This window comes from Anguilla anguilla, chromosome 10, assembly GCF_013347855.1.
Source record: "Anguilla anguilla isolate fAngAng1 chromosome 10, fAngAng1.pri, whole genome shotgun sequence".
In the NCBI taxonomy this organism is placed as follows: domain Eukaryota; kingdom Metazoa; phylum Chordata; class Actinopteri; order Anguilliformes; family Anguillidae; genus Anguilla; species Anguilla anguilla.
The window spans coordinates 12278239-12304909 of NC_049210.1; the positions used below are offsets into that span (position 1 = coordinate 12278239).

At 40.7% G+C, this 26671-nt stretch overlaps 1 protein-coding gene across 4 annotated transcripts in view; it reads right to left on the reverse strand.

The window, feature by feature from the left end:
- Positions 1–230: 230 nt before the first annotated feature.
- The window catches only part of LOC118207083 (leucine-rich repeat transmembrane neuronal protein 4), a 93763-nt gene continuing 67322 nt past the window's right edge, over positions 231–26671 (reverse strand). The window contains exon 3 of one of the 4 annotated variants that reach the window (XM_035380377.1): positions 231–6167. In XM_035380377.1, coding sequence (XP_035236268.1) covers positions 5949–6167 — 219 coding nt within the window. In that variant the 3' untranslated portion in view covers positions 231–5948. Of the gene's footprint in view, positions 6171–26671 lie in introns of all 4 variants that reach the window. The other 3 variants (XM_035380375.1, XM_035380378.1, XM_035380379.1) reach the window with 3 other exon arrangements.

Below are 26671 nucleotides of genomic sequence, written 5' to 3' on the forward strand. Positions count from 1 at the left end.
CTCCAATTTACTGTAAGCCTGTAGACTGGATCTGTAATTATTCCACCCTCACAGGCTATTGTGAAAATGCTATGGGAAATCCTGAAAATGGCATCCTTGCCTAGTGCTTGATAACATCTATGGGGAGATAAATCGGCAGATATGTGCTGAGGAACATCGATTGGTTTTGTTTGGGAGATCTAAACGAGGTCATCCTAAGAACAGGACTCAGGACTCTGGAATTCTGGGTAGCAATAGATGTTTTATTTTGGAAATTGACCTCGGGGTGATACAAGCTATTTACATCCTGTGGTTATGCTGGAAAAGGCAAAAAGCTTTATGATGCAGATGCTGGATTACTGCATTTGTGATACAGTAAAAAAAATTTACATGTACATTTTCTTGTCTTTCTCTCTCAGCACAGTATCCAAACAACCACCTAGAATGTTCTGTAAGAACCATGGGGGGATACAGCTGCTGAAGGAAACTATGCAAGGCCTCAGCAAGAAACAATAGACCATACTCACACATAACAATTCAACATGACTTACACCAAATGTTTGGCCCAGCAGGATCACAGCACAATGATAAAATTGCTGAGAAAAGCAAAAGCACCAGGCGTCAAATTTTTATTTTAGAATCGGTCATAGTCAAAAACCCAAAATCACTGATGGGTAATTGAACACATGCATTAGAGACTGCTGGACATGTGTTTGGGAGTTATATACGTAATGATTTTACTATATAGTCTACTGACAAGCCAGAATACGGAAACAAACCCATTTGCTGCTCGGTTCTTTCCACCGATGGACATGGGCCATATCTCAATAATGAGATGAAAACATTGTGTAGCTTTGCTGGGTTTTCATTCACATTGCCGTAACAGAAGCATCTTGGCCTGTTTATGACAATCTCCCCCTGAGCCATGCTTGACAAGAACCAATTGTTTAATGTCTGGTCTCTCGTTCCCCAATGCCACAGATGATATCATCAGCTATATCTTCTCTTTTCTGTATCCCATTCTCATTCTCTCTGTCTGTCTTTATGTCTGGGGATCTGCATTTTGTAGTTTATAAGAACAGAGATAAGAAGTAAAAGTGTGCTTCCTTGCAATGCTCAACCCACTGGCCACATTCCTTTTGGTCAAATGAGACATTCCAGCAGGGATGCAAGACTATGCCTAAAGGGAAGGGGAAGCAGTGTTGCCTAGATCACAATAACAGTTCTAAAGGAGTGTGATTGAAATCTGTTCTCTGTTTTCAAGGGCCAGTTGAGAGTCTGAATGCTCTGTCCTCCACAAATTCTGGGGAAAAAACAAGCCAAACTTTTCTTTTTTGCTGCAGGTGTCAATTTTAATCAGACTCCGAAAAATAAACAAATAAATAAAAAAAAATAAAGCCGGAAACTGAAAACTAACCAAAAATCCACTGTTGCACAGCTTGGAAAATCCTGTTATCCTTGCATTGTACAGAACAAAGATAAGGGAAATGAGAAGACAGCCAGCTTCAGAGATGGTCTTTCATCGCAGCTTAGGAAAAGAGGGTGGTTCTCACACTGGCCCTATGTTGATAGTTCTTTATTAACAGTCAAAGATACCCTGCCTGGGGAACACCAGGTGTGCACAGAATAAGAAACATAAAACCAGCGCTGCGGATGGATAGGGAATGCGATTCTATGGTTTCATCTTTGTCTCATAGCTGGTCATAGTTAGTGTAAGGTAACAAACTCTGTGGGTTAATTCTTACAGCAACAGATTAGAATGCCATAGAGATAGCTACTGTGTCCTTCACTTTATAATACGCACAACTCGTCAGGTCTTATAATCACTGGAAATGCTATTTCAATTATTTGCTCAGCATCTGGTAAAAAACATCCCCCAGTTTTACGAATATGTTTCTAAATGATAGAGTCTGGGTTATGTCTCATGCACAGTGTTGTCTATGCCCACCTCCATACTCCATTTCTTTCTCATTTTCAAGTCATGTGAAGCTGCACAACATGATGTTAAATGCGCAGAATACTGTCATAAAGCGCAAAAGAAACAAGTGGAACAAAAATACAGTAACTCTTCCAGAATTACATCACAGTTACATAAGCAGTATGCACTGCCAGTAATGCAGTGTAACTAAGGTTGTGTCAGGCATCAAATTAAACTCTTGTGTACATTAAGGTAATTGAGGGCACTTTCACATCTGATTGCGATCACAAGTGATTTCAATCGTAATACATCTTTAATAAACTATTTATTTTTACCAATTTAGATTTGTCTCCTTTCAGCCCAGGGGAATTCATTTTAAGATTTCATTTAAAATTAGCTAACAAAATAAAGACTGCTTCTTTTGGCAAATTTCTACATTGTGACATGTACACCAGAATTCTATTTGGGTTCACACAGCACAACTGTGTTCTGGAAAACGAACAGAAAGGACGGTGATTACAGACACCCTATGTACTGCAATCTCTCTTTACAGTGTGTAAACAGTGCCGTCCTTTCAGGTTAGAAAGGATTCACGGGCGACATCTGGAGAACATGAGGTGGCTGGACCGGAAGCGAATAAGGAATCTCGCAACCCATCAGGCTCACAGCCTGGCGCTCTTTCATTGGCTGTCGCAGCTCAACGGGTTCGCTTTCACAGCGCACACAAATTTTCACTGGACTGTCATCCTAAATACACCTTCAGTTCCAAATGATTGGTGACCGCCACCCCTCTGCGGTGGTCTCGGTTCGCTTCTTTTAACTGTCATCATGGTACGTTTACATCAGCATTAGGATTCCAATATTTCTGCCCATATTCAAACAGTGAAAAAGACTAGTCAAGAATGTTTCCTTAGACGTAATGTGTAATTGCATACGCGCATAGTGTTAATCTTAAAAAGTGGCTGAGCAATATTTAAATGCAATTACATTAACAAAAATGAGATGCAATTATGTAATAATTTGCAGTGTACTGTAAAGATACCAAAAGGAAGCTAAGTAACATCACGGGCCATTATTAATGCAAACGACATTTCATAAAACTTACAATTCACAGCAACAGATAACATCTCTCCTCCTGTTCTTTAAATATTCAACTTTATGATGTACAATGTATTCAAACAACAATTAAGAGATAACAGCAATCAATCAAGCCTTCAGTGGAAATTGATCTTTCTTTTCTCTTTTGTTCTGTACATGTACACTGATTGACAGCTGAGCTTAACTGTTGCACTCTTGCTTATTTATATTGATTTCAGTTTGCAATCAACAAATACACAGGCAGCTTAACTCAGCACCACAAATCTCACAGCCCAAGCTAATTCAATACTATGAGTAAGCATGATGCATGCTGGGAACTTCAATGACAGGTGTTGCAAAAGACTTCAAATGGGAGAGTGGCACTGAGTAAATGAAGAACCCCAAGAGTGGGTATAAGTGCAGATAATAGCAACAAACGCCAGCTCAACCTTGTGGACTTGGCTATCAAGGGTGCAATGTCCAGTTTTTGTTAGACTGCAGATTCATTTTCTCATTACCGACTATGCAAATTAATTGATATCGTATTGCATTTAATTTCCAGACAGGGGAAAGAGCAGGTTTACTCAGTCTTCATGGCATATTAAAGCAATGAAAGGAGGGCTTGGAGTTTAATAGGGCCCATATGTTCTGGCTAATCATTTTTAAGATGTTGATTTGTCAGTTTCATGGGTCCAGCACTAGGTATTGGTATGTTGATATTAGATCTTCTCTCAGATTTGCTTAGTGTTTCATAAGCAATTATTCTTTCTCCATTGAAGATAAATCTAAAAATACAAAGTAATTTTCAAGACAAAATAATAATATCCTTTACGCCCACACTGCTGTTGAAAAGCTAACTGTTCACAGTACATTTAACATAACCAACAGCCTTTCTTAACATTTTCCAACAAAAGTTCTGCCTTCTCAAAGTGACAATGGCATGTTTAAGAATAAAAAGTGTATTTCTAAAGAATTTCCAAAACCACTCACGTTATAAGTGATTTTATTTCAACGTAAAGGCAAGATCATTGGTTTGGACTTCGACTTCCTTGGAATGTAGCTGTAGGCTATATGATTTGACAGAACAGAAAAACATGTAATATGGAATAAAGCAGAAGAAAACACATATATATCCATCATAAAACCAGAAAGCTAATATTGCAAAATATTGCAAATTTCCTCACAACCTCAAATCTCCATTTTTACAGTAGACACCCTGCTATCTATCTGGGCTCACCTGGATTTAAGATAAGGCTCCTCTTCTCCAGGAGGTTGTGTTTCTGAAGAAGCAAAGACATCGTTTTTTCTTTATTTTATTACTCTCTATTTACAAGATTCACAAGTCCAGCTGGGCTTTTTTTTTGTTTCAGATAGGTTTTTTGACATTCCTTCAGCATCTTCGAAAGTCAGGTGACCTGAAGAGCGTCCCTTTATTTTGTGGGGTCACACAGAAGGTCCTTGATGTGTCCCCCTGGTCCAGCCTTCCAGCATCCTGTGTCCTGCACTGCTGACTGTACGTCATAGAACTGGGTAGATTGGGTTTCGGGCCAAGGAACAGAGACTATACGTCCACAAGTGACAGACAGCACGGAGAACGATCAATACTGCTGGGCAGTTGGGCCCAGGTGACCTTCAGTGTATATTCTTCATATAAAACACCACGGCACACTCAGGCTTCTTCAGTCTGCAAGCATCTGGGTTTACTGCAGATTTTACAGGCATCCTCCCACTACTGAATCAACTGGGCTACAGGGTCATGGTAAAAAAGCATCTTGTACATATCAGTTATATGAAAATGAAAGCCCCAAAGTCACTGGCAAATTCCTTAATAGATTTAAACAAGTTCACGGGTATTTGGGTGTCAGGCGAATAATCATTACTTTTACATTTAAGCAGCAAACTTCTTAGATTATTAGGAGCGAGCAACCTTGAGTAAATTATTATGTTGTGGGTTCAGCAGTTACTAAGTCCTTGTAATGTTTGTCCAAAAAGAGTTGGCTAGTGCTTTTCTCACCAAAGGCTACATCAGCGTGTCAACTCAAGTAGTGTGTTAGGTCACACAGAGGTTAATACTGGTATTGGAAAAATTCAGCAGCAAAAGAAAAAAAAAATCAAAGAATAAAATAAATAAATAAAAAATAAACAGCAAATAACATAAGCAAGGCATTCTTTGCATTTAAAATAGCATAGATACATGACTTTTGTAGGACATTCAATTTGTCACTACGCTTTCACACCCTTCAATTCAACACATTTTCCACACCCCACTTTGAATAGTTTAATCGGGACAGCTCACCCCTAATAATCTAATAATGGTAAATATTTGACTGCATGTCCGACCACTGATTGAAACCTTATTAGAAGCAACAGCAAGAAACCTTTGAGCTCTGTTAAACTTGAATTTGTTCTGCAATTGTCTTCCCCATCGCAACATTTTCCAGATTCTTTGCAGACTCAATTTAATTACTTGCACGACATTGGGAGAGTGCCAGCATTAATTCCTCAAATAAAGAGCTGTATATAGCTGAGGCAGTAAGTGCAATAATGATAATTGAATTACATTTAAATATTTAGATATCTTCTTTTTTTTCTAGGCAGCTGTAGATGATTTCACGAACAAACGGTAAAAAACAAGACCCAGAAAAGACACTTCTTTCCAAAATGAAGAAGTCACAGAACATTAGGAGTAACTATTTGGATGTAAGATACAGCATCTTACCGCAGCCTTTAATTAGCTATTTTCTCATTCCCACCACAGTGATAGCCTGTACTGCTTCACTACAGTTGCACCCTGTTCAGAGCTACCAAACACAAAGGAAACTTGCAGCTGATTCCATCAATAAGGCCCCTGCAGTTCCCACTGTTGTCACCACTCCTCCGTATATCCATGCCAGCCTGGGTTGCGTTCTCAGTTTTGGTCATGACCCATTCGGAGGGAGGAAAACGGGGACAGTGCACCCCTCCTCAGCAGACATCACTGTGGGGGGGTCCGGGGGTCCGTGAGAGGAGCTGCAGGCACGGTGGGGAGGGCAATAGTCTGAATGGTCCCACGCTCTCGTGGAACCCGGTCCTCCAGTCCCTGGGGGGGACCCTCGTAGTTCATGTTGAGATGCAGTGGTTGGTGAGCCTGGCAGTAGTCCACTATGGGTTGCTCATATCTGTAGAATGTCAGTGCACTCACCTGGTGTGGAATCTGCTGGAGAGGGGGGAGGGGGGTGAAGAGAGAGAGAAAGAGATAGGTAGAGAAAGAGAGAGAGAAAGCGAGAGAGAAAAAGAGAGAGAAAGATAATAAGGTTAAAGAAATCTCTAGCTGACTGTCAGTTGGGTAGCTTGTTATGCAAGATAACTGAATGGTCTGGGCAAATATGCAACCATAAGGAATAGACTTTAGAACATAAACCAATACAAATATCTGATGACAGACAGGCCATTCAGCCCATGTAGGCTCATTTTGAGAAGCAGACTAGAGAACGCTCTGCTTTACATCCATTGCTTGGCCATTGGTAATACATCCAGATTAATATGATTAATATGTTTGCAAATCAATGAAAACAAAAGCAAAGGCAGGCACTGCTCAGAGGCTGCAGCTACAGTGAGGGATCCATTTCCAACAAGGATTGGTAAAATGAAGGTATGGTTGTTACTTTTGGGGATCCGCTCATGAAGTTAGAAACTTGCCATTTCTGTAACTTTCGAGTTGCAGCCAAAAAGAACAAAGAGGCTGAATGATCAATGCTATCTCGATATCCATAATTTATCAAATAACATTCATCAATGTCTTGATTTTCTCTCTCTGCATCCCTTCTCAGACCCCTGCCAACCAGAGTGTCATGAACTAGATCAGAGAACAGCTTCATCTGTGCACTGAATGGAGAGTTTTGAACAGCATCGTACTCTACGGACCGTCTGCTATGGGTTGCCAGAACTAGTACCGATACTATTATTAACACAACACATGCAGCGTTCACTGCTGCATAGAGATGTGGCATTTTAAATAATGCAAATGAAACAAGATGCTGGTTAAAGTGAGCTGGACATATATTTGGAGAACAGGTGGGCACAGGTTCAAGCTAGAACCAAATTTGAATATGACCGTCATCATGAATTTAAAATTGCCTTTGCAAAAATGATCATGAAAGATGCACAATCCCCTTGGTAAATAAAACAAAAACAGTCCACCGCCTCTATTACAGTATCGACACGACAACAAGGAGGGCCAAAAATGATTATTTTTCCATTTAAAACTAAAATTAGATCCTCAAGAGTGCTTTGCAAAAGAGCCAGGAAGAAAACATGGCTTACTGCAGAGATAACTAGATTGAGAGATAACAAAGCTTTATTTTCCCGTCAGGGGTATTTGGAATTAGGAGACATTAAGACCATTTTGTTCTCTCCCCCTTGATCGGAGCGAAGATTCATTCTTAGAGGTCAGGAATTATGAGCAAAACTACAGACTTCATCTTGCTGCAGAAGGTGCAGTAAGTGAGCTCTAAAAGCTGATTAAAATGAAGTGCATCAAAATATGCTGTAGTTTGAGTTCGGCAACAGTCATCGATCTTACAATGATAAGCAGTGAAATATGTCCAACTAATTATGATGAATTGGTGATGTATTATTTCCTCCTGAAGTCCTATTTCCTGTCAAACTTCCCACCAAACATTCACCTTACAAACATACACAACAAAGTACACTAAACCTCATTTTTCATTTTTCTCCCTCTCTCACAACACACACACACACACAAATGCACACAAATCAGAAGATGCCATATAAGATCAATAAATCTATGACAGAATGCGATAGGTACAATGCCATAGCTTGATTAGACTAGGCTATAAATCTACTTTCTTGACTTGTACAGTAGTAGCCTATAAAGCGCAGTGGAATGAACCAAAACTTGTATTTTGAATTCAGTTTCACTCAAGTGCGTTCTGTTTCCTTGTCCTGCTCTGATGACATATATATGAGAAAAAGCGTGGTTGAATGCAATGGGGACGTTATGTTCATTCTTTTCTATGCATGAGTGAGTTTCGCCTAAATTGCCAAAAACAAAACAAATGGAGCACTTTTAATAAAACATCTGTATTATGTAATATTTTATTGCCACAAGTATTATTGTTATCATCCTTATTTTAGGCCATTCAACATGTCCACAGCCAGTATTTTCATTTGAAATTTGCAGATATATATTGATAATCATTGGGTAGCTTTCCCATGCTTCACACACACCCGCACGCACCCACGCACGGATACACACAAATGTGGAGATGACACATATACTGCAAAAAGCTTTTCTGCACAAAGGGAACAGAGCACAGAACTGATTTTATGCAAGCGTACACTTAAGCAAAGCAGCATGGATACCATAGCTTTTTTCCCCCTCTCTTTTAAATGGTGGCACGACTCCATTAAGCAGAAACTGCTTATTACATTACAGGCACTTTGCAAATTCCACGTGTTCTCCCCGCTTTGTGCTCCGGTGCTTGAAATTCATTAAGTCGCATTAACTTCTGACCATTTCAGCAGGTTTTTATAGCAGTGTTTGTTCATAAATCTACATGCGCGCATGTAAATGTGCAACCAGCTGGTTTCCACTGTGACACCGTAGCTTACTCTTAGACACTGTGAATTAACTGAACCGAATCGGAGATCATGGAGGTGAACACAATTATACAGAAAATGTTCGCACGCCAGTAAAATTATTTGTGCGTGTATGTGCCTGCATTTGTAATTGTCCCCCCTTCAAGATACTCAGCTGGGCGATCTACAAATTATACTCAAGAAGCTGGCAGAACAGAAGCACATCGTGAATTTATTACACCAAAGGACTGTACTGTGGCAGTTCCATTTCAGCCTCTGAATTGCAATTAGACTGGACTAAGAATTTCCAGAGCAGCTGGATTCTGTGGGCAATTAAGTAAGATTGAGGGGTGTCCGGCATTGGCCAAAAAATGACAAGATGGCCTGAATCACGCTCTTCATCCATTGATTATTGAAGCCCCCTTCACAGTTAGCTTTCGAAAACCATTCTTTAGAAATTATGGACTGCAATAAATCAGCACTTCTCAGCATTGACTGCCAGAGCAGATCACTCCAAGGATCCCATTGGAATCCGATACGATTTCCGCCCCTGCGCTAAATTACAGTGCAGCGGGAGCTTTGCGCAAAGAGACTGGCCGTCTGATGAAGCGTCGCGGACCGCCTCCAAGAGGCACCATGATGGAATCAAAGATGTGGCATTTGAATAATCAGCCAGAGAGCTTCTTCAATACATATTTCATGCGAGGTCAAATTTGTATATTTATTCATGCATCGTGCTTCTGTGGAGGCTTTGCTCGTGGTGGCTTTTCCCCCCCCCCTTCCCTAAGTGTTTAGTATTCAGTTTAGTCCTGGGTTATTGTGTGGGAAACAGACAGTGTAAATGCGTTTAGCAGGGGGTCCGCATCGAGGAAGCCACGTCGTAAACTGCCAGCGGAACAAACGGCTAGTTTAAGGGTATGTTTGCCTAATTAGGGAAATGCGGAGAGAGGCGAAAGTGCATTTTAGCATGGAAATGAGCGCATTCCTCCGTCGCACTGAACAAACGGCCTCTTGCACATGTTTGCAGCGCCATTATGGAAGGAGGGGGAGCAGCTTGGAGCACTATTTTAAATCACGCGTACACTCCTGTTAATTTCTTAATTGATGCAGATCCCATTATGTGTGGCTGGTGCGATTACTTCCTGGCTTCGCATCGTCCAGGGTTCCCCAGCTCAACTCCCTGGGTGGAGGAACTTCCGAAAGACTTGCTTTGGCAAGCATTCCTGGCAACTTTTCTCCCTGCATATATCATTAGCCTATGCTGGGATGGGTTTATTATTAAGGTATAGCTATCTGATCTGCAACATTAGTTTTTTAATTTTGTATTTTTTGTGGATTTTGAGAAGGTAAGACATCGGGAGCTGTGGTGCTCAGCCTTGCCAGCAGCCAGGGGAACTGTGGCTTAAACTCGTTGCCATCGACCCCATCTGGATACGAGACCTAATTGGGTTACCTTGTCAGTCCCGCTGGCCGTTATAATGGATCTGTCACACACCCTTTCTAAGTAAAATTGAGCAATCAATTTTCCATCGATTACAATGCTATTGAATGTAACTCTGTTTGGCCAAACAAGAGCTTTAAGTTACACCCCCCACACACTTATACAACCCAGAAAAATAAGAAAACAGTGTAACAGTGTAAACACCTTGGTGGCCCTGGCTTAACCTGGGAGACGGTAAGAAGCACATATCTTTTTCTGCACATATCAATGGCAGCAGAGATAAAACAAGCCTTTGTCTTTCCCATTGCTCTTCTGTGTCTCTTCTTACTCTGGGGCACTCTGCTTAAACACCCTCACCCCTGAACCCCAACCCATAAATTTGTGTCTGAGTGATATTTAAAAAATAAAAGGCTTTTTGGCTCTGATGCAGGAGTGCCCATCCAGGTTTAATCAGGAGTATTAGGAGCAAGCTGGCTGTTAGAACCCGGGCTTTTAAAGACGTGACTCATAGGCTAGCGCGCAGCGGCCTGGGCAGGGGCCAGCATTTGCACATTAAGCTCCAAATGCTGCAGACACAGGACTTTGCCCTGGACCTTCTCCCCTCCTCGTTTCTCCTCCTTTGCTCAGCTGGAAAGATTCTTCCATTTATCTCCGGCAAAGAGGACACAAGGAGGCGACTAAAGAAGAGCTATTCTCACCATCGACGGCAATAAAGAAGATTTATCTCCCTTTATCTGCTGTTATTACTTATTCATATTAACAAGAATTGAGGATGTTGAGACACGAATAGAGAAGTTGTCTTGTAGATGAATCCATCTCAGATAGGAGACATCACAGAAAAGCTAAATGCTTGTTTTAAAGCTGAATGCTAGTTTTGCATTCACTCAGCAAAAAGGGGTATGGCAATCAATGACAAAAAGCGATAATTTTATATGATACATTTTACATTCTTCCCCTGTCCTTTTTTTTGTTTGTCTTGATTAAAAGCTATATGTTGCTATCTGATAAAATTGTAGTAGAAGACGAGCCAATCTTGATAGTATTCAGAATTTTTCGTGTGCTACTTATGAGAAATGAGAAACTACATACTGTTACTGATACTTTATGAGAACTCAAACCAGTTACTTGATAGCACTGAGAATTACAAATAGGGAGACAAAGAAAAAGTAGGGCATACAACTGTCTGAAGAACAGTTACTTATATAAAGTATAAATGCTTCAAAACATGATTAAATAGAAATGCTGTAACCCCCATGGCAAGATACATTACCTCAGCCTCTAATATAAATCAAACTGTATAAATGGGTCCTAGAATAAGGGAAATGTAGAGTTCTAAATATTGTAAATAAATGTGGATAAGGGCATCTGTGAAACAAAGAAGGGAATTAAATTTACAGAGATGAATACAAAGCAGAAAATGCAACTCTGCTAATGCCATCAAACAGAAAAGGCTTTCCTTGTGCACGTGGGATACACGAAGGAATAATATTCAGAACTTAAATGGTATCAACAAAATTTTTCACAGATGTTCTATATATTTTCTCCAGATTCCCCCAGTACATTTCTCTGCACAGCCTTACTCCAAATGCCATCTTCTATTCAGCTAATTATGCATTAATGAAGGTTTACTTAGAAACACAGGGCCCATCTGGTCAATGATAAGCAAATGTTTCCAGGTCTCCATTACAGTCAATGGAGTTAGTGTATATACATAACCCTTTTCCCCCAGAGTCAAAGCCCATGCAGTTACTTTTCTATTTAGAATTGCTTTGAGACAAACCTACCAATTCAGCACCTGAATATTTAAAGGTTGCTTGTTGTTTGGCCGCCTCAGTTGTTCCATAATAGAGACAGCTCCACGGTCCTCCCATCGCTGGAAATGTTTTTCAAGACAAGTATGCGCGAGGTCGTGGAATGAGGTTTAAATTTTCATAATACCGCTGGAAACTGCTGCAGCTATCAGGCCACACCGAGTAAAATGCTCTTCCTCAAACTGCAGGGGCATGCCTTTAGCAGCTGAGAGTCAGAAGCTGTGTGAACGGAACTTCCCCCGAGCGCGTAAGCGGCACATGTTGATGTTGGGTCAAAGCGAAAGGAAAAATCTCTTCCTCTTTCCATTACGCTTTCTCTTTAAAGAAAAGTATAAAGAAATAAGCCGGTTTCCCCTCGTCTGTCTCCGGCTCCGCAAGAACAGTGCATACTCTGGAGAATGGCCGATCAACTCTCACATCATTGTGCGCGGCAATTAATTCTATTTTCTAAGCTATTAGGTTGGGATTGCTTATCAAAGCGTTCACTCAAATCATTTCCCCTCGCGCTCCTCCGCGCAGAGGTCAGGCCGCAGCGAAAATGATTTCTTTCCGCGAGCCGCTACGTGACAGACTGCTGCGACAGGCCTCCGCCGCGACGCGCCCGGGTCCGCGGCTGCGGCTGTGGGGGGGGCGGGGGTGGGGGGGTGTGGCGAGAACGAGGCCCGCGCCGCCATGTTAACAGCATCCTCGGGCCCGGCTCCAACCTCTCTCTGTCAGCCGGGCGATCCGCCTGGCGCTCACGTCCCAGCGGCTCGGAGCGTGCGGACGTGGAGAGGAGCGCGCGGACGGCTCGCTCTTATCGCCGCGGCACCGGGACGCGCCCGCGGGCGGCCAGCGAGACGCGCTAATGATTCCCGCCGGGCCGCTCTCCCTCTTCGGCAGTCAGAGATAAAGCGGCCAATCAAACGGGGACCCCGTCGCCCTGCAGGAGGCGATAAGCCGTCGTGCCGGGGGACCCGGGAGAGTTCCCGCCGCAGGTTGGGATGGCGCGGGCTGTCACTGTTGTCTGTGTGTTAATGAGCGCACTGCACTGAGGTTCCCTGATTGACGTACCACAATCAATTTCAGCATTCAAAAGCCTCCGAAGAGCAGAGACAGGTTGAGACCCACTGGATTCTTGAGCTGTCCTGAAAATTGCATGTTCTTATCATTCGAACCTGCCCACATTTTTCCAAGGACCATCTTTCACACATCATTATAATTACAATGAACCTGGAGATATATTGCTATATGCACAATGGACTACAGATGTTCTCACACAGTACTGAGGAGGTATTGACAGACTCAACACAATGAGAATGTTTGGCTGCAATTTTGTGCATTCCAACAGTGATTTAACGGTAACATGGGACCAGGTTTGCCGACAGAAACCATTTGTTATAAATGTACATAAAAATAATACCTTGGAGTAAATCCGACAAAGCCTGGCTGGTGTGTGCATGTTCTCATTCTAGGGTTTCTAACAAAATGCTTGTTTTTTTGTTCGAAATATATCCTTGACATTATTCAAATGTTCCATTCACCTTTTTAGAATGTAAGCTCAGCTAAGCACCTCAGGCAGCTCAAGAATTTAAGTCTGTGATTCTTACATAAACAATATACAACTGGTAACGCTATACACGTACAATACAGCACATGTTCTGAATACTAATAAATGAATTAAGAGTAATGAGTGGGAGTGAATTAGGCAGTGAAATGTGGGACTTGGATTTGGGTACAGCGAATAATGTAGTAACCCTGTTCTATTTTTGAGCATCTTCCCACCTTAAAAATATCTTTTTCTGGCCCTCTTTCATTTCCACATCAGCCAATCAAAAATTATGTTGCTTGATTTTTTTTGTCTTCATTGCTCTCCTGTGTTCAGCAACGTTTCTTCTGTGTGAAGTACATTCACATTCAGTATTCAGCTGGTTTTAATTTTAATCACACAAAGTGGTATACAGGCAGATCAATCACGTGGTGTATTAATGGTGGCAAGTGCATACAAACCACTTTCATAGTAGATCAGAAAAAAAGCAAAGCAAAAAACACTTTTTACAGTCATTGCAACAGTCATTGCAAATGCGTAGTTGTAGTCAAATTTATGTTTTCATTGTAATGAAAAAACTACCCTTGTGTATGTGAATTAAATTTTAAATATGGACATCAATTTATTCAAATTCAAACTAAAATATGCACAATATGCTCAACATACCCAATATGAGACAAACATATACGCCAGCCCAATAGATGAGTAAATCAGTGTTGACTCTGAAACCTTTTGTTAAGCATTAGCAAATATGATCAACTTTACACCGCTGTTAAAAGAGGCTTAATGCAGCAGACATGGGATTTATCTCCCCCTAATGCAGTTCATCCCATTAGATACTTACTCATGTGTGTGTCATATGCGCAGATGAGTTGTATAAACTGGGCCTAGTCATCGATGTCACTCTATGAATGTGCTTTCAATAAGTATGACTGGATTTAACGGGGACTGTTGCATTGAATGTGATTGGATCTGAAGGGGTATAAAAGCCTTCATGCATCCATTGTATGACACCACTTGGGTGCGAGGTTGTATGCTAATGCTTGGTCGTTCATTTGGATAAAATCCTCTGCTAATAATCCATATGAGTCAGATAAAAACAACTTGGCAATAATGACAATATATATATATATATTGCCAAGCATGAAATTGCGTTTTGGATTTAAAAATCATCCCAATTCTTTAGGGATGCTTGGCAGATCTTCCTGTGATGTGAGAGTTGCCTCCACTGTTGGACAACAGCGGTCAGAGATGTGAGACTGGGACTGGAATGATGGGGAGAGGCCAGAAAGAGGGGTAGAGAGAGGGATGCTGCAATTCAAAGTGGCAGCAACCACAAATGCCACAGCTTAGATTTGCACACAACCCCACACACTTACAGAGTGACACAAGGCAAATGCTGACTGGCAAGAGTGAACCCCCCAGTAAATCAGATGCCTCTTTAGCAAATGGTAATTAAAATAACCTCAATCCTCAAATCCCTAATAAATATTTCATTAAGCAGCTCTGGGTGACTGTTATTGCTATGGAGCAACAATATTTCAAAGGGTTCTCGGAGAAATAATTCCAAAAGGGAGGGGGGCAGGGGGTGGCGAGAGGATTAAGTTTTGGAGGGAGGGTGAGTGTAGATGATTTATGTAGTGGGGCAAGGAATGCAGCTCTTGAATGTAATGAAATGGGTAGCCTATTTAGAGTACACACAAATATATTGCGAAGGCTGTATACAGATAAAAAAAGTAAAAAAAAGAAAAAGAAAAAGACTATTATCAGACATCATGGCCGCAAATCCATACACACTTTTACATTTTTCATAGTTTTACTCAGAATTATGTTTCGGAATGTTGATTTCATAGTAGGTTAATAATCAAGAGAATAACCCATCCATGACAGAACATTTCTGCTTCCAAATATTTCATTTGTGGGAACATGCAGAAAATAGCACAACCTTTGGAAACACAACTTGCTTGAAAGCATGTTGTTATTCTATATAAGATCTTACATTTCATCACATGATAATCATATTTTCACTGTGGAACCCAGTTACAAAGATAAAGGTACAGAAAAAATAAAATCTACATAAATTATGCAGTCTGTTGTTATATCAGGCACTGTCACATAGTCCAACTGAAAGTACTCACAATTTTATAATTGAATTATATCTGGGAAAATCCTTCGCAACTTCTGACTGGAAACAGCTGTGAGAGGCAAGGTGTGTGTGGACATATGTGGCTCTGGCAACACATCCAACAGCATCCAGATTTATCGCGCTATTTACCTTTCCAGATAGGACGCGGCATGAATCTCATTCTCAGAGGAGAACTTGGTGCTCTACGCGCTGGGTGATGCAGTCTCCCAGGCGATCATTCATGATATCGTTCCCTGATACGGCTCATCTTTGTGCGACCAGAGAGGCAATCACAGCAGTGCTTTCAGAACTGTTTGGCCTTACTGTAACCGAGGACTTGGCATTTGTACACGCCACTCTTGCCGCATAAGTAAGAGCTCCATAGGAGCCGAATAGGCAGTCCATTTTTCATACATGTTGGAAATTGGTTTGAGGATATGACAGATCATTTTATGAGGGCAACATGTTATGAATATAAGCACTGAATGGCACGGGCAATTTCCCCTCACTCTATTAATGGCCCATTTATGGCAAACATTGAAGAAATATATTTCTCTTTATGAAATAAAAAAAAAAACAGCATTTAATCTTGTCTGTGCCCATAGGGCTGTCTGGCAGTTGAACAGTAATTGGATCAGATTATCCACCAATTTTGATGTCTGCAGCCTCAACTGCAGAAACACTAAATCACAAGTACTGGGCCACCTGTAGTTTTTCAAAAAAATCTTTATTTAGATAATTTTTTCTCTCCATTTTTCTCTACAATAACACAAAATGATGTTTTGAGGAATGTCATGTCTAAGATTATTTTTAAGTAAAACTCATATTTTTATGTTATTGTTGGTAGAAACAGAAAAAAGTGTTTATATATTAACTGAGTTCCTCTCTACCTAAGGTTTAAAAAAAAAAAAAAAACAGGTGGCCTAATACTTTTGGCCTGTACTGCATAATTACTTTTTCTGTGACAATCTTTGTAGGTAGAAGTATAATCTTCTTCCTACAATAACACAAAAATATGAGCACTACATTTGAAATGAAACATGAATATGTTTGAACATGCATTTGACTTGCTGAAGATAAGACTGAAGGCAAAAAGGCCCCAGAACAAACAGGAACACTGAAGATGGCTGCAGTACAGGCCTGGCAGAGCATCACCAGAGAAGGTACCCAATATCTTGTGATGTCTACAGTTAGTAGATTTCAGGCTACAAAGGACCAATCACTAAGTATGACAACTTTATTTCAGATTATGCTAATTTGTCCAATTACATTTGGTTCCCTTAAAATGTGGCATATTTTGTATAAAAAGGGCTGCAATTTCTACATGGATCACCCAATATAGATGCAAATACCCTCACATTAATGCTCACAATCTTCAGTTTAACCTCATATTCATTTCATTTCAAATCCAATGTGCTGGAGTACAGACCCAAAACAACAGAAATTGTGCACCATGTATGTACTGAAAAAACACACACACATACTGTATATACAGACATATATACAAACAAACAAGATTCAGTGATCAATTTAACTGAACATTTGTTTCACACAGCCTTTCAGAGCAATTTGCCAAGTGATCGTATGTAACTCCTGTGGGAGTGGATCATTTCAATGTAATAAAGCAATGAAATGTACTTGGCTGACAAAACAAAACCTTGCACAATTTCACGATGCCACGCCACGACGTGGCTTTAATTTTCTTCATTAACATAATCCACCCTTTTGCAATTCAAACGCATCAGCCACAACAGCGGCATTTCCTCCAAAGTGATACACAGATCATAATTTAGTTCTCAAAGCATGTCACGAATATTCTGGAGAGGGTGAACAGAATGTCATTAAACGACAAGGCATAAAACAGATTTGTTTATTTTCTTCTTTTTTTTTTGCTATTTCCTGCTGACACAACACACACACACACACACACACACATTCAGCTGTCAATTGTAAATACACAGCACAGAACAGAATATAACTGTATACAAACTTTGTATACGAACTTAACCTTTATATTACCAGGTATGGAGATGGAGGAGATGATTTGGTGGCCACATATAGAGACAGTTTTTTGTGGGAATTTGCCTAGGGCACAGGGGTTAGCTCCCCAGCCCTTTCAAAAAAGGCCATGGTATTTTTAATGACCACAGTAAGTCAGGATCTCAGTTTAGTGTCTTATCCAGGGGATGACACTTACAATTCCACCCGTTCATCCATTATCTGTACCTGCTTATTTCTGGTCAGGGTCGCGTGGGGTGCTGAAGCCTATCCCAGCATGCAGTGGGCAAGAGGCAGGAATACACCCTGGACAGGACGCCAGTCTATCGCAGGGCAGACACCTAAATTATTTTCTATATTCTTTGTGGGCCTAGTGCATTATTCTTTCAGGGGCCCAGAATTGGCTACTCCCTGACCCACATCGCTGTTCTGGGGCACTGCCTTTCTAGTAGGAATGCCCCTTATTGGACCAACAAACCTCTTCTGCAAGGATGGATCAAGACATTACTTGTTCAGTGAACACATGCACATACACCTCTGGCGGCCCCCTGGACCCACTAGTACTCAGGTAGTTTTACCTGTTATACCCCCTTAGCTTCGCCTTCAACTTAATTTTCCTTCCATCCAAATACTAACCAAGCCCACACCTGCTCAGCTTGAGCACACAAACATGAAAAGGCTACAGGGTGGTAAATACAATCAATGGAAACATTATCAATACATACATAACAAAGATAATTTAAATTACTATTTAGCCACTATTTACCACTTTCAGTTAATTAAATTAAAGATGCTTTACTGGAAAGTTTGGAAAGACAAGGCCAGAACCCCCCTTCCCCTAAAAACATTTTTTTCTGCAGATTAAGCCTCTTATCATTTTAATGCCTTTTTATATCCCCCAAACCACCCACCCCCCAAATTATTCCATCCATCCTGGTCAGGGTCGTGGGAGGTCCATCCATCCATCCATCCATTATCTATACCCGCTTATCCTGAGCAGGGTCGCAGGAGGTGCTGGATCCTATCCCAGTATGCATTTGGCGAGAGGCAGGAATATACCCTGGACAGGCCGCCAATCTATTTCAGGCAACACACACCATTCACTCACACACTCATACCTACAGGCAATTTAGAGTCTCCAATTAGCATTCTCCAAGACCTGCTTGCTGGAAGGCGACGGTGCTGCACCACCATGCCGCCCTCAAAATATACCATACAGTCAGAATTAGGGTTATTTCCTATGTAACCCCTGGCAACAACATTTGTGGCATCACGTGAGGATATTGCTTGATACGAGATTTGTTAGGGGTCTACATTTAATTCAAAATGAAAACTGAGAGGATTGCCACATAACTGTAAAAACAGACAACAGAAAATTGTAACTCGTGTTCCGTAATTCAGGCCTTCTGCATGTCATGTCCAAATTATCCCTCTGACAACCCTTGTCAGCTAAATTGATACATTTTCCAACCAATTTCCTTCAGATGATGGTTTTCTATTGTTATGGTGCTCACCCAGTGCTACTGTCCCTTTTGTCATTCCTTGTTTGTTCATGGTCTCATGTACATCTGATTAATGCAGATCTCAGATTTTGTCAAGAAAATGATATAACCAAAACAAATGTCAATAAAAAAATTGTTTCACAGTTGCTTGCGAAGAGATACATAAATAAATAAATGAGGCATAATCTGTGTTTGCTCTGTCCCCCTGTCTGAAAATGAGCATTGTGGGTGGACACGCAGCTTGGTGCAATTATGCAAGCGCATGCTGTTAGTTCTTTCCACAGACTGCCAGAGCCATGTGTGTCAACCAAGTGGGACTGGAGAGCTAACGGCAAGTGACAAGTCTCCAAAAGGACAGAGAGTGGCCTTCTGAACTCAGCCCAGCCCACTGGGTGTTCCAGTAGGGGTGCATCAGCACAAATAAATCTTAGTTCTTTCGAACCTCAGTTTCGACTTTTTGGTACGGCAGAAAAAAAAAATAAAATGTGAAATTGCTTTTCACTTAAGTTATATTAACAATAAATCATCGGGGGGGAACTCAGAGTCTTGAATATAAATTCCCCACAATGAAAAAACGTTTGGTGCATTCATTAAAGATTGGAATTGTTCATTTCAGTGTATGCCAAACCAAACGTCCCATACTGAATGGTTTGGTACAGATACGTGTACCACTCCACCCCAGGTTCCCAGGTGTGAAACACACTGCCAACTGGAGTTTGTCATCCAAACCAGCATGATGATCCCTCATACACCAAGTAGTGGCTGATCCCCAGATCAGTCTGAGAACATGTGCATTCAGAAATATTCAAACTGGTCTTTCTTTTCGGACAGTACTGGCAACAGTGGACCGTGCACCCCACAACCCCTTTAAACAAAATGGCTTTGCCACTGCCTCCTGGGCATTTTGAAAACATTTAACACCTCGACGTATTTTAATATTCAATCTTTTCTCCCATCTCTCTTTTCTCACATTTCTCTGCGTGTCACACAGAACAGCATGGTAATATTCTGTAAAGGCCATATACTGGAATGGAAAGGGACAGGTGTAAGAGAGAGAGAGGCTGGAGGGAGATTGGCTGAGTGCACATCAATGTGCTGGAGACAGACCATTTCATTTCCTAATGTATTTCACTGGTTTATGGGACTAACCGGCTGCAGACGGAGAGATATCAAGCTAATGTAGCGCCACGCGGGTATACCTGTGTTCTTGTAAAGAAAAGGAAAGTCAAAACAATAACAGCAGCAGTAACTAATGTAATGCTGGGAATGGAGCCTTTTTGGGGTTTTACTGAAAAATCATTGGTGGTGGAACTGGCTGCCTGTCCTTCTCCAAGAAATCAATACCGTTTTTGGTGAATTTTTGCAAGATGTACAGAAAATGGATTCTTTTAGAAGAACACACTTTTGGAAAATATTGACACTGAAACTAATGTGAATTAATGTAGCAATATGCCATCAATCCAGTTCTTTCAAATACAACCACAAGATCAGAATATCAAAGAGCTTCCAGATGGTTCTGATATCTATTGCATCTATTCCCTATTTAGAGTCTTTGGTGCTTTTTTCAAAGATATGAAGTCATTCTTTTTCACACCAGGAACCCCTTACATAAAGAAACCAGTCTTATTCGCAAACATCATATGAAACCACTTATTTATTTCGTAATTGCAGTCGTTCTGTGCAATAGCTTCGCCTGATAAATGAGAGCTTTGCAACACACAAAGGCGCAAATGGAAAAAAAAAGCGGAGAGCGTGTTAAATAACGCAGCTGATGTCCACATGCATTTTTAAATGGAAATATTTCAGCAGCTGAAAATACTTGTCAATAAGCGTTTCCTTGTCAATAAGAGATGAAAAATCCAGCCTAAGTGCACACACCGCTCATGACAGACAAGAGTCCTTGCTTTTTTATTTTCTGGTTTCTGTTGGGAAGAGGGAATAGCTCAAAGGAAAACAATGTACTGCTGAAGGTCGTGGCTATTTCTCTGAAGTACAGCTTTGGGTCACAATTAAATCTCAGATTAGTCCCCAAAATAAACTTTAATTAATTTGAGAAAAGCCCCCCATCATATGACAAGTGCGATATTGGCCTGAACTCAATCAAAATTTGCCTACAAATTTGACTCACAAATAAAAGTTCTGCACAAGCACAGTTAGGCCAGTTCATTTACTGTATTTGTCAGGGGAAAAACAAAGTTAAGGACATATTTTAACTGAATACTTTATGTATATAGCAATTACATTTTAAACATGTGGCCATATGCTTTTGAATGAATCTACAGTGATGTGTGTACACATCCATATTAAATATTTCATAAAAATGTATAGATTTCCCAATATGGCCCATGATCCCTTAGCTTAGCCTTGTAGTCTGGCCCCTCTTTGGGGAGTATGAATTTCACCTAATCTCCAACTCACCTCTTTTTCTCATCGAAAATACCACTCAGATCAAGAGAACCTTTAGTGTAAAGTAGGGATGTCCTGATCTGATCCATGGATCTGTATCAGCTCCTGATACCATTGTATTTTGTGGATCAGTTATTGGCTAGGACACGCCCGATCTGAATCCGATCCTGTCTGACACTGCAACACTTAATATGCATGTTAATTCTTCCCTGTAGCAAAGCTTTGCCTTCGTACTTTCTGACTGTTTACTCTCTATGCCAATTGCCTGAATTCACCATGACTCCTGTGAACAAGCACTATCCATTCGCCACCACAAATGAGGCAGTTTTTTTTAATGAAACAAGTCGGTATCTGCTACGATGTCTGCTGTGTGGAATGTCCAAAAGCAGCCCTATGGCGACTTGGAACATTTGCAATGCCAGAAGCAAAACTTAAAGTGAATTATCTGGTTTGAATGAAACTCACAATATTTCACTGAAAAAATATGACATGACTTAGCAAAAATCACACATGGAGTTTACAGAAACACAAAATGGAGTCGGCACCAATGTGTGATTAAAGAAAAAAAATGCCATTATGCCATATGGGGGCGTTGATTGTTACTATACGCTTAAAAATATTTGATAATCGTAGATGTAGTGTATCACCCAGTCTTACCTAGAAGTACATTTTTAAATTTAATTACAATTCAATTTGCTTAATTTAATTATAAAAATATTTTAATAATTATTTTCTTAATTATTTCACAGCAAATGTGTCACTGTACATGTTCCCATAGTGCTGTAATTCTCAAACTCAATAAGATGCTTCTCAGCACCTCACAGAGGGCTAAGGTAAGATTAAGTTGGATACAATTGTAAATTAACTCTCATGCAGACAAATAATGACTGAAACAGTAAGAGAAGATAGTGAGCATAATTCCTTATAACCACCTTGCATGATTATCTTTGAGTTTAATCAATGTTAAGTTCAATTCTCTTCTGTATTTGTCTTTGTTTTGCTGAGGTTCTATTATGTTTTGACTTCAGGAACATTGATATCCCTTGACGATGAACTAGCGGCACTGACATACTTACCAAAAACTTGTTAAACACCAAGAATAATTTCTCAATCCACCCGAGTGAAGCACAAATAAAATGTTTACCGTCACTTCATGTTTTTCTGTGACAATTCCCTAAATGAAAATTGGTATAGTATATCCACAACATCAATTAGCCCCAATGCACAATCATACCCAAAGACAGTGATCCACATATTTTTTTTTCTGAAAAAGGCACCGTGGATTTAACCTGCATTTTCCCTGCTACAGCTACACTTTACAAGAAACAAAATTTTTAAATAATGCACATGAATTTCCCTGCCCATTTTAGAATTTAATATGTGTATCGTTAACAGGGAGAGCATCTGATTCAACAGGCAGACACAGAGGTGGAGCTTTCTTCATCATGGAAACGATGGGTGAGACTAACATTTTTGGCACAGCGGCTAAAGGGGGGTTCATTAAGTCTAGAACAGAGGTGATGGATTTGCCCCTGTTCACATGGGTTCACATGCCAGATGTCCACATGGCTTTTGTGTCTACAAGCAAGGCACCTCAGCAACCACAGCCCTCCCATCTGTGAAGTTTTGGCCCTGGTTATGTTTACGGGTCGAGGCTCACCTGGAACGGCAAAGCAATTGTTCACTTCCAAGCCAAGTCGCCGGGTCAAAGGCAATTCATGTTAATCTCCCCGACTGGTGACTGATTAACTGAACTCTGTTCAATTAAGCCACAAAGACGAAGGCTAACTCTATAGGGTGTTATTATGGTGGAACTACCATTTAGGCAACAGCCAAAAGGAAACACTATAAAAAGGTGTGTTAAATTACATTAAAAATGTTAAAAGATTGTGTGTTAAATTAAAACCAAAAGACATATCCCTCAGAAGACCACATCATATTAATAATAGTTTCCCTTTTACTGTTCTAAATACTTATCCATCATATCCTTTTTCATACTTTTAAAAGCAAAGTTATCTCTTTAATCACTCATATGAAAACAAGAATATTGCCAATTAATCAAAGAACAATGATCTTTCAAAGATAAGGTAGATAATTACAAGGTGGTGGGAGATTGTGGAGAATCCCTGTGATGCAGCAAAGACATTGGAAATATTTTCCCCCTCAATACAGCCAGTTAACTTTGTGGTAGTTTAACAACTGTCTCAGGAAACGAGCCATTGAAAGCCTCCCATCACTTTTATATTCTTAATCAGCCTAAAATAATGTGTTCTGGGGCTGCTAGACGACATTACACGGTAACGGACAGGAAGCAAAGGAGAGACACTGGACTTAGTTATGACTTGGGCCAAATGAAACTTGGGGGTGGTATAGAGAAGGACTGTTGATAAACTGTTTGAAAAAATCCAATATAAATTACAGTGGCTTCAAAGAGAGCTTTTCAATGCTCTTTCCCATTCCCCAGAGTCTCAGGCCCCCCTAAATATCAATACATCTATGATTTGGATCACCCCTGAGAAATAGATTCAATAACCTGGATCAGTAAACTGCTCAGCACAGCTTCACGGTGCTTTCGTCCACTCAAGGCCCCCCTTGTCCGGAGCCCAGGCTAGAATTCTGCCTCTAAATGGCGTGCCCTGAACCAGAACAAAGGGAAAAATTGAACCTGCACATTGCAATAACCCCTGTCACATTCAATCATTACAGATTGACCTGATACACTTGCAAAAACAACAAAAAAACAGACACACACACATATTCACGCACACACACACTCACACATGTATATATCACACACATGTATATACTGTATATGCCCATTTTGGACTGAATTGCTGGGACTGTTCAAGTGGGGGATTAGAGGCTGTAATGTTACAGTATGCGGGTCCAAAAGGTCAGAAATTTGAATAAAAGTACAACAAAGACACATAATAGGCATGTAAGTCAGGGTGGCCTTGTTGTGAGGCCAGAAAAAATCTCCCTTGCTGTTAGTTAATTATAAAACTGTTGCACATATGGAGACTTAAACAGGAGGCACAGCGAAAGGGATAAAAACATGTACTGTATATTACCATTGCTTTATCAAAGCACGCAGGACCATAAACTCTAACACATACTGTACAGTATGTACATGAACACACACAAAGGGCACACATCGATCGCAGATCACACACACACACACACACAGCGTGATGTAGCAGCACTAAAAATCAGAGCATCATCAAAAATACAGGTAGCCCGGCGTGCGGACAGGCTCTGATGAAAACGAAGGGGGCGAGAGGGGGGGCGGCCGGCGGGCGCCCTCCCCCCGCGGGCCAGCCGAGCGAGCCGGGGCCTGATGGGAGAGCGGGGGCTGGAAATGAGCTGCATTAAGGGCGCGATATGGCGTGATTGGTGTGTAATTGAATGGTTGTTCTGGAAATTTTCAGAGCGGTCTCCATCATCATTTTAATTTCATTGTAATACATGGGTGACCCCTGAAACCGGCGGCCTAATCAGAATTAATTCAGAGAGCGGCAGGCATGGCCTGCGGACATTCTCCTCTTCCAGATCCAGATTTGGAATGGGGGGATGTGGGGGGGGGGGGGTGAGGGGGATGAATATTGAGTGTAACCTGAAGAAAATTTTACCACCTTGTATACTATCCCATACGCGGGGCTTTTTGGCTCACCAGCTACTGTGGCTAGTGGTCACTCAGCATTTTCACCACCCAGAATCCCCATTCACCAGCCATAAATTCCAAATAAATAAATAGGAGGTAATTTGGTAATGCAACTGGATGGATTTGTTTGGACATCATTTTATTTGAACAGAAACCATTATAGCTATCCAAGTGTGAGAGTGTGTGTGCGTGTGTGTGTGTTTGTGAATGAGTGAGTGAGTGAGTGAGTGAATGAGTGAGTAACTGAGCGAGTACGCGCGTGAGTCAGTGGAAAAATAAGTTTTAATCACTAAGCAGCCTACGCTTTACGCTTTACGTGCACATCAAGCTTGTTTACATTAGAAACATCTGCTCACAGCAAATCTTGGCTTTCGTAAACGCTGGCTTTCGTAAACAGAAATACTTTAACCCCTTCAAGAAAGCCCCCAGGGTGCTGGCGTCCTGAGATTGCTCGACACAGACATTCAGTGCTCCTGCAACTCTAAATTATGCAAAAGTGAGCTTCACAGTCAAATAGTTGATTTGCAGTGAAATATGTGATTATATTGTGACTTACAGCTAAGCTTAATTTAGATATTTTGGATAGATTTGGAGACACTAAGGGACACCACAGTTCACTTTTGCTTACTTTTTACTTTATAGATCTTTAGTAGTTTCACATATCACCCTTAGATCTTTTGGTCAAAGAGTTTATGATACGGGACATTTTACATGTTATATATACGTTATCTCTCAATATTTACTTTCAAACTGAAGGAGAACAACTTCATTTTTATTTTCACCACGATAATTGCATTTGTGCCACTTTCTAAGTTCATATTGTAATGTACAGTGTAATGTACAACTGTCTTGCTTCATTTACACCATTTTCCAAGTCTCTGTGCTGCTCACATCTGGAGTTATAACGTTTTAAATAGGGCACCCCCTAAATGGGTGAGGATCTGGCATCTGTCAAAGGGGTTAGGGTAATTTTTTGGTGAATTGGTGGTAAAGATCACATTAAGTGACAGTGCCTGCAAAACATGCAAACTATGAGACGAATAACTCTATGCTGGCAAATCTACAATCGGTAAGTGATGATTCCCACATTGTGTATGAGAAGATTTACCCAGATCTACACGTGGTCCCTAATTTGTATGTAAAACAGGAGAGGAGTGAGCAGCCTTAACGCATGAAGCTGAGTGTTATCATGGACCAAAAAATGCTGCATGACAAAAAGTGTGTGCAGGTCAAAGGACCACGACTGGTAAGTGTTTCAGATTTGCTATGAATGAATGAATGAATGGATGAATCCTGTCCACTTCCATCACGATCAAGCAATGCCATGAAAAACAATGAACAAAAAAACGTGTTTTGAATTTACATACAGTGTATCCGAGCATGGACACAGTCAAGCTATCGCACAAGCATGAACAAGTCAAACAAGTATTCCAAATATGAGATTAATGAAATAAAAATGATAAGCCTGCCAAATATCTAAACTGATTAGGGCAATATAATGAAATTTCACTTGATGTGTGACCATTTGTTTAATGGGTATATTGAATATGGTCTTAAATAGTGCAATGAAAATAATGTATTTTTATCGATGAACTGTTAATGTGGGGCATAGAAATTCTGGAAAAGCATTTGCCAGTATTTACAC